General features: G+C 43.4%; 1 protein-coding gene across 6 annotated transcripts in view; it reads right to left on the reverse strand.

Annotated features, from left to right (window-relative positions):
* Positions 1–497: 497 nt before the first annotated feature.
* tmem132a (transmembrane protein 132A) overlaps positions 498–9,546 on the reverse strand; it is a 24,756-nt gene continuing 15,707 nt past the window's right edge. For 5 of the 6 annotated variants that reach the window (XM_026172170.2, XM_080302551.1, XM_080302550.1 and 2 more), the window contains 5 exons: positions 9,425–9,546; positions 6,198–6,400; positions 2,287–2,506; positions 2,015–2,206; positions 498–1,930 (listed from right to left, as the gene is read on the reverse strand). The exon at positions 9,425–9,546 is cut by the window's right edge and continues 22 nt beyond it. In XM_026172170.2, the coding sequence (XP_026027955.2) occupies positions 1,079–1,930; positions 2,015–2,206; positions 2,287–2,506; positions 6,198–6,400; positions 9,425–9,546 (1,589 nt within the window). In that variant the 3' untranslated portion in view covers positions 498–1,078. The remainder of the gene's footprint in view (positions 1,931–2,014; positions 2,207–2,286; positions 2,507–6,197; positions 6,401–9,424) is intronic. The other variant, XM_080302552.1, reaches the window with a different exon arrangement.

The following is a 9,546-nucleotide window of genomic DNA, read 5'->3' on the forward strand; positions in this document are numbered from 1 at the left end:
TGTCACAACCTAAATCCAGACGTCAGTGTTGAATCAATTGCATTTATGTATGCTGTATGCATTAGTTCATTCCTGAGTTGTGAGTCTACACAACAATGAAAATACTGTCTTTAGTTATTAACATTTGAAATGATGAAGGCACTTGAAAACTAGAACAAAATTAGCTGCCTTTACAGAAAGTACTTCAGGTTTTATGAGCACAAAACCCTGTTTAGTCCCTCCCAGGCTCCTGGACTTCTGATTGGCCAACAGTTCATTTTTAACGTTTACATGTGAATGGAGATATTTTTCCAAAACCGCACGTGTGGACGGGATTTGAAAAACAAAACCAAAAACGTTTTCAAAAATACCTGTGTGCGTGTGGACGTAGCCTAAGTCACTGATCATTACACCCAAGTTCACCTCCAGCATACTCTGAGCTGCAGAGGTAAGCAGCTCCAGCTCAGATAACCTTTCTCAGTACCACTCAGTACGAGGAGTGCTTTGAAAAGCAAAAAGACTCTTAAAACAAACTTTATTTTAGACACGACAATGAAACCATAAGTAACGACTGACAAAAATGACAGCACCACGTTTAGCATTAAACGTGTCATTTGTTTTAATAGAAAGTCTTTATTCTGCCTGTTTCACACAATGGCTGCCTTTCAAAGATCTGGCCTACTAAGATCAAACCTAATGTCTCCAAAATGTGCCTACTACAGGGGGAAGGGGATTAACAATAAGAAGTGGTTCTACAAAGCTAAATTATACACACTTAGATACATTTTGAAAAGCTGCTTTGCTCACCTACCTTACTCAGATATCATGTGGACTTAAAGGTTAAAGGGGTCAGGGTAAGGGGACAAAAGTCATGTAGATGAGCATCAACCTGTTGATTGGTGAAACTAAAAGAAAGTAAAAATTGTTTTTCTCAAATTAAAGCTCAGCTCATGCTCAAACTGGTTGAATTAAACCTTTAAAGTGTTTGAATAGAACAGTTTGAGTTTCGGTTCATTAGATCCTGAAGGTGTCAGTATCAGCTGCTACTTCTTTAAAACTCTCTCCATTGTTCTCTGTTTAGCTCTATGTTCTTCATCTTCTATGTCTTCCAGTCCTTGGCCTTTTCCCTTTCCATCTCCTCTCCATCTTCCGTCGCACCTGCCTCCAGTTCTCCTTCCATTCTCTCTTTTGTCCTCCTCGACCTGTGTCGCAGGGTGGAGGGCAGACAGTTAGCCAGAAAGAGGACAGCAAAGAGACAGAGCAGAGAGAGGACAGCACCCACGCCAAGTTCCAACTCATGAGTTCCCTGCTTGTCTTCCTCTGCTCCTCCTTTATCCTGGCTCGGAAAGAAGTACACCTTGCCCTCGTCCAGGCTCGGCATCAGCACTGCTCTTTCTAGAGTGTTTCGACTGACCATGCCTCCTTTGTCCACCTCATTCCACTTTCTGTTAGTCATGGTCTGACTTACTTTCTCATAGTAGTTACTGCTGGTGCTCACGTTCCAACTTTCATCTTTGTTTGATGAGTAAATGTCACCGTGTGATCCAACCAGTGTGTCTGAAATGTCAAACTCAAACTCCACACCATCCTCGCTCTTCTTGGCTACTGGCTGCATGAAGTCTAGGTCTAAGTTGACCCTTATCCAGCCTGATCCCCTCGCCAGCCTGCGGGTCCCTTCTCGTCTTGTAGAAGCCTGCCGCTCCTCGTTCTCTTCATCAAAAGAGTTTGAGACAATCAGCTGATCGGCGCACGTAGAAACCAGAAGCTCTGCTCGCAGTAAAGGCCCACCTCCGTCACCCTGAGCAAAGACGCGTTGATTGGAACTGGGTGTCACCATAATAACACTCTCAGCCAATGAGGAGAGACGCAGGGAGAAGGGAAGGTCACTGAAAGAGGAGAGGAGGGAGGCAGTGTCGTCACTGAACTGCAGCCAGACACTGACGGAGGCCTCCTACAGGGAAAACAGGGCAAATTTATCTCAGCTTCAGTGGATTAATGAGACTTGAGGAAGTGGAGTGAAACGAGTGTTTGTCACCTGGTGATAGTGGTACATGGTGTTGTAGGCTGTCACTGTTGCTGTGATGATGGAGGGGTGGGCAGGGCTGGACTTCACTGACATTCCCAGGCCACTGACCGCTTGTACAGACAGATCGCCAGCGCTGACAGTGTCAGAGGACACAGTGATGTCACATGTGCCCAACATGCCATCCCACTGCTCCGAGATAATCTAAGGATGAAGGTGAGAGTGAGAGGAGATGCTCAAGAAGTGAAACAATAGCAGTTAACGCATGCACAACTGTCGCCTACATGCAGTGATGTCTTTCCAGGTCTTAATCCTATCACGATGTTTTGGGGCCTGAGGGAAGCCACTCGGGGGTCTTCTACTCTCAGCCAGTTACTGACCAGCTCAGTCACATCTACAAACCAATCTGAGGAACCCAGGTGGTGTGTGGTTCTGCTGTGGGAGTCCAGAGCTGTGAACTGGGTCAGAACCTGGACTGAGGAGCGCTGATACACCGGCACACACCTGAGCAAGAAGAAAACACACGAGGGATTAAAGATCCTGACGTATCTGTGTCTGCATGTTGGAGAAATGTGTGTGCAAGTTTACTCTGAAAGAAAGAGAGAAGCATGTTTTCCATCCAAATGTTGCTGATGACAACACTGATATTTTAATGGCAACACATTCTCCTTCTCAAATTACGTCTCGTCAGGAGCTCTGAGGCACAATAATGTAGTCCATTTTTTCTTTTGGTGGGGGGATTTATTAAAAGCCCCAAATTACATTAACATTCATGCTCCCACTGAACTTATTATTGTTTTTTGTATATTGTTTTTAAATATACAATAATTAAAACAATGATAACAACAACCTTGGTTAGCAGCACCTCAGATTAGAGCCCAGATCAATGCCACACAGAGTTCCTGTCGCAGACACATCTCTGCATCAACTGTTCAGAGCAGACTGTGTGAATCAGGCCTTTATGATCAAACAGCTGCTAAGAAACTACAACTAAGGAAAAGCAACAAGAAGAGATTTGTTTGGGCCCAGAAACACAAAGAGTGGACATTAGACCAGTGGAAATCTGTGCCTTGGTCTGGTGAGTACAGATCTGAGATCTTTGGTTCCACCTGCCGTGTCTTGAACGTAGAAGGTGAACGGATGGTCTCCACATGCATGGTTCCCACTGTGAAGCATGGAGGAGGAGATGTGATGGTGACACTGTTGGGGATTTATTCAAAACTGAAGCCACACTGAACCATCATGGCTACCACAGCATCCTGCAGCAACACGCCAGGACAGCACAATGACCCCAAACACACTTCCAGGCTGTGTGAGGGCGAGTGATGGAGTGCTGCACCTGATGGCCTGGCCTCCACAGTCACCTGACCTAAACCCAATGGAGATGGTTTGGGATGGAGCGCAGAGTGAAGGCAAAAAGGCCAACGGGTGCTCAGCATCTCTGGGAACTCCTTCAAGACTGTTGGAAACCATTTCAGGAGACGACCTCATGAAGCTCATGGAGAGAAGGCCAAGAGTATGCAAAGCAGTAATCAAAGCAAAGGGCGGATATTAGGAGGAATGTAGAATATAAAACATCTTTACTACATAACTCGATATATGTTCATTCATAATTTTGATCGCTTCAGCGAGAATCTAAAATGTAAATAGTCATGAAAATAAAGAAAAACCATTCCATGAGAAAGTGTGTACACGCTACACTCTACACATGACTGTGTTAGTACCCACCCAGACAACGCAGTCATTAAGTTCACAGATGATACCATCGTGGTAGGGCTCATCTCAGGGGGAGACGAGGCAGCGTACAGAGCTGAGGTTCAGAGGCTGTCAGATTGGTGTTTTTTTTTTTGGGGGGGGGGGGGTAACAACAGTAACAACAATAACAATAATGATATTTATATTTATAACAAGATGCAATAATAACAATGTGCAATAAACACACACTACTTCTTCTTTTTATTACTTAAGTCAAGTTACTGTGTCGTGTTGTGTTGTGTTTGCCGACATGGGACAGTTTTCCAATTTCATTGTACTATTGTGCTATGTATAACTGTGCAATGACAATAAAGAGTTATCTTATCTTATCTTATCTTATCTTATCTTATCTTATCTTATCTTATCTTATCTCAGTGTGTCCAGACTTTGACTGGCAGTGTAAATAAAGTCCATGTTTGTGCCTCATAATGAGTGTCTGTAAACCTCTGACCACTCACTCATATGCCTCCAAAAACTATTCATCTGCTGGATCTGAGGAAGACCTTGCTTGAAAGAAGAGAAATCAGCTTTGACCTGAGTGTAAAATGATGGTTGTGTGGTCGTAATTATTGGATTACTGGCAGGTTGAAAAGATTTCAGTGCAATTTTTCTGCTCCTCCCATACTCTGCCTCTCTCTCATTGACCTGAATGAGGATTTTTTAAAAATATACAAACTGTGAAACATATATTTTTCATAATCATCCCGTTGCATGACCCAGTTTTGGCCAAGCTTTAGCTGTTGGACAGATGGCTGAACTTTTGACTCAACAAGGCCATATCATGCCCCCCCGTCCTTGGCAGTTGTTGTGCAGTGTTGTGTTGATATGCTTTCTCCAAACATGCTGCTGTGCATTAAGGCCACACTTCGTTCTGGTCTTCTAGTTTGTTCAGATGGAACTCTGTAAATCTGTGTCATCATGTTCAGTTCAGAGGAGGCACTTCCAGAAAAGAGAAGCTGTCTGAGATGTAGCTGTTGTTTTTTCTTTGTTTGTTTCTCTGAACACTGCATGCTTTGACCTTTGGGTCCTCGAATTTGTACTCCTAGGAAGATTGTGGCATTGTTAACATGTACATGAATGCTTCAGAGCAACAAAGTGCCCAAACTTCAGATTGTACCTTCTTCAGAGATGTGGTCCATCTGTGTGCACCTTCCTCATCAACAGCTTGAATCCATCTCCGATTCTTCTTGCTTTCCTCCTACCTCGTCTCTTGCTCGTCCCTACTTTCCCTACATTCAGCATCCCTACTCTCATCTCCACACTCCCGCCTTCCTTCTCTTCTCTTCTTTTGTCTTTGGCCAACAGTTTCCACCAGGACCCTGTTGACAAATAGTACTGGAGGCGGTTGTTGTTACCCTGGGCCCCGACTGACTTTTTCTGGTGATCCGCGAAAATTTGACACCATGCTCTTCCTGATGCGACCCTTCCCATTCATGTGGGCTTACGAGCTCAAGTACGAAAGATGATGAAAGAAGATGTCAGTTGCTGAATTTGCCTGTTTGCTAATGCTATAGGCCACATTATGCCTTAGATTAAAGATTGTGAAATCATTACACTGTTTTATGATGCATTATACTGCTGAGTTATAAGAAATGCTGTTTGTGTAGAATCATGGCCTTCCTTTTCTGATTAGAAAGAACAAAACATACTGAACAGGAAGCCAAGGCCATAGTTTAGGTTCACTGAGAGAGAAAGAATGTGGATGTTTAGGTTTTGTGACTTTGGGGGGGGGGGGGGGGGGGGCTGAAGCTATAAGAATGTGAGAAACGGTCAGACACTTCGAGACGTGGCGGACACCCTCCTGTCCACATGTCCCGTCTGGACGTTTATGCTCAAAGTGTTGTATGAAATAATGAGAATTGTATGGAATAAAGAGATTGTTGATTGAGCATTTACACACCGATTGTTGTTCTTCCTTCAGCCCAAAGTTCAAAGAATTGGGATATTTAACACAGGCCACAGCAATGTGGTACTTTTTGGTAAGCAAACGTTTTTATACTCTTACTGTGTTTGATCATGTTTCTGGTAAAAAGCTTACGAGATTACTATGTATCACATTTTTCACTTTTGTCCATGCAGAATATGAATGTAGTATATTCTCATAGAACATCTTGTGACCGGTCTGCAGTTTGTCCCATGATAACAAACATTAAATACACTGGTTTTATACTGCGCAGTATTTCTTTCCGGTAAAATGATGCTAGACCGGATGATTGTGGGGTCATGATGAGTTAATTACATAAACCTTTTCAGTTTTCACACTCTGTTTTCATTTAGGTATTATGTAGTTTGAACCAAGCAGTAGAAGAGTCAGTGTAGTTCAACAGGCCTTTAAGGAAATGGTTACATCTCCAGAGGAGAGAGGAGATAAACACAGATACAATGAACTATAGTACAACAAGTTAAAACAGACTGAAGACACAGCGGGCCTAGTTTTTACCCTTTCTCTGTGATCAGGTTCCATCCATCAATGACATTGAGAGTAGGATCTGCCAAGGAGACATGTAGGGGCACGGAGGGAGCCCAAACCTCCAGACACACAGACCCACTGAGCATGCCCAGATGAAACTCCACCACTGCACAGGTCGACCCTAATCCTGATTCACTGCCATCAACGTAGAGGGTAGAGCAATCACTGGAAACCTGTATGGAAGAGACACATACAAAATATGATATTTGTTTCATCTATACAGTTTAAAGTAATCGCACTGGTTTCCTTTTGGCATTAAAGTTCAATTAGCTGTCTCACGTACTTTTCAGATTTGTGCTAAACCTCTCTAAACACAGTTTGGTAGATGGATGATAATGTTTGGTTTGTGATTTTTGAAAAGGCACGTTACGCTCAGAGTGGAGTTGAATTCTGTTATATTCAGACATCTCTAAAGCCAACATTACAAACCTGGGAAAATATCACCGAAATGATAAAAATGGATAAACATGCATGTTTCATTTTGGGTGAGCTGTTTTTAATCAGTTGTGTACTCCACCTTGCCAAACAATAAAGCTTAGGCATAAATAAAAGTGCTGTGTGAATATGTGTGTGACTGGCTGAATGAGGCTTGAATTGCTCTGAGTGTTCAAATGAAGCAGAAAGGCCCTGTATACTGTAAGGTCCATTTACCCAGAGAGGTTTAGAAACACTGAAGTTTAGTCTTGACTTTGGACCTAGTCAACAGCACAAACTAAATTTAAGGTGAACCAGGTGCAGGTCAAATTTGAATGTCAAGCGACAGCAATCGAGCCGTCTCTACGATAACCTGGCAAAACTGAGCCACTGAAAAAGACTCCAAGATGTTGTTTAACTGTTTTTGACTTTTACTTTAAGCACTGAGGTAGTGCAGTTGTTTTGGTTAACTAAAAATGGAATTTAAAATGAATTATATAAAACTTAAACAGTTGCCTCTGGGTGCGTTAATTGTAAGGTGACCCTACAAACTGAAATGAGCTGTGGGCCACTGCTGGCACTGTCGTCTCATTGGAGGACACTTTAGTGTTCAAGGAGTACAAAACAAACAAACAAGAAAACACAAACAAATAATACTGAAAATGTTTTGCTTCTTTGCGTTTTCAAACATTGTATAACAAGATAAAACGCAAACTCCCTCTTAACTAACTGAATCCTTTCATTGATCTACCAAACAAACACATTGGTCCTCTCTGTCTGCCCACATACGTGGTAGCACTTCTGCTGTCGTTATGTTCATATTTAACAAAATAAAATGCAGACATGAGCGTACACATTAGTTTGTGACTCTCACTGAACTGACACAGTCCTCAGCATGTTTGTACTCTCTGCTCATACAGTGGGGCAAAAAAGTATTTAGTCAGCCACCGATTGTGCAAGTTTCCCCACCTAAAATGATGACAGAGGTCAGTAATTTGCACCAGAGGTACACTTCAACTGTGAGAGACAGAATGTGAGAAAAAAATCCATGAATCCACATGGTAGGATTTGTAAAGAATTTATTCGTAAATCAGGGTGGAAAATAAGTATTTGGTCACCTCAAACAAGGAAAATCTCTGGCTCTCACAGACCTGTAACGTCTTCTGTAAGAAGCTTTTCTGTCCCCCACTCGTTACCTGTATGAATGGCACCTGTTTGAACTCATCATCTGTATAAAAGACACCTGTCCACAGCCTCAAACAGTCAGACTCCAAACTCCGCCATGGCCAAGACCAAAGAGCTTTCGAAGGACACCAGGAAAAGTATTGTAGACCTGCACCAGACTGGGAAGAGTGAATCTACAATAGGCAAGCAGCTTGGTGTGAAAAAATCAACTGTGGGAGCAATCATCAGAAAATGGAAGACATACAAGACCACTGATAATCTCCCTCGATCTGGGGCTCCACGCAAGATCTCATCCCGTGGGGTCAAAATGATCATGAGAACGGTGAGCAAAGATCCCAGAACCACACGGGGGGACCTGGTGAATGACCTGCAGAGAGCTGGGACCAAAGTAACAAAGGTCACCATCAGTAACACACTACAACGGCAGGGAATCAAATCCCGCAGTGCCAGACGTGTTCCGCTGCTGAAGCCAGTGCATGTCCAGGCCCGTCTGAAGTTTGCCAGAGAGCACATGGATGATACAGCAGAGGATTGGGAGAATGTCATGTGGTCAGATGAAACCAAAGTAGAACTTTTTGGTATAAACTCAACTCGTCGTGTTTGGAGGAAGAAGAATACTGAGTTGCATCCCAAGAACACCATACCTACTGTGAAGCATGGGGGTGGAAACATCATGCTATGGGGCTGTTTTTCTGCCAAGGGGACAGGACGACTGATCCGTGTTAAGGACAGAATGAATGGGGCCATGTATCGTGAGATTTTGAGCCAAAACCTCCTTCCATCAGTGAGAACTTTGAAGATGAAACGAGGCTGGGTCTTCCAACATGACAATGATCCAAAACACACCGCCCGGGCAACAAAGGAGTGGCTCCGTAAGAAGCATTTGAAAGTCCTGGAGTGGCCTAGCCAGTCTCCAGACCTCAACCCCATAGAAAATCTGTGGCGGGAGTTGAAAGTCCGTGTTGCTCGGCGACAGCCCCAAAACATCACTGCTCTCGAGAAGATCTGCATGGAGGAATGGGCCAAAATACCAGCTACTGTGTGTGCAAACCTGGTAAAGACCTATAGTAAACGTTTGACCTCTGTTATTGCCAACAAAGGTTATGTTACAAAGTATTGAGTTGTATTTTTGTTATTGACCAAATACTTATTTTCCACCCTGATTTACCAATAAATTCTTTACAAATCCTACCATGTGGATTCATGGATTTTTTTTTTCACATTCTGTCTCTCACAGTTGAAGTGTACCTCTGGTGCAAATTACTGACCTCTGTCATCATTTTAGGTGGGGGAACTTGCACAAGCAGTGGCTGACTAAATACTTTTTTGCCCCACTGTATTGACATGACGTGGTCCACAAGTGGCCCCCGGGCTGCAAGTTTGAGACCCCTGCCCAACAATAATACAACACAGAAAACCCCAACAATCATATGACCAGCTCTGGGCAAGCGCTTTGCTGACATTGTTGAGGAAGAAACCTCCAGCAGAACCAGACTGCTCATGAAATTGTGAAATGTGTGTTGTGAGACATGTTGTGAGACATGTTGTGAGATATGTTGTGAGACATGTTGTGAGACATGTTGTGAGACATGTTGCACCTTGATACTATTCTCATTGATGGAGTGACATGTGACTGCAGAGGTAACATCTGACACCTTCTCGTCATGGCTTACAGCCAGCACAATGACGGGCAGCAGCACGGGCTGGTTGTTCAGTATAG

Source organism: Astatotilapia calliptera, chromosome 6, assembly GCF_964374335.1.
Source record: "Astatotilapia calliptera chromosome 6, fAstCal68.1, whole genome shotgun sequence".
Taxonomy (NCBI): domain Eukaryota; kingdom Metazoa; phylum Chordata; class Actinopteri; order Cichliformes; family Cichlidae; genus Astatotilapia; species Astatotilapia calliptera.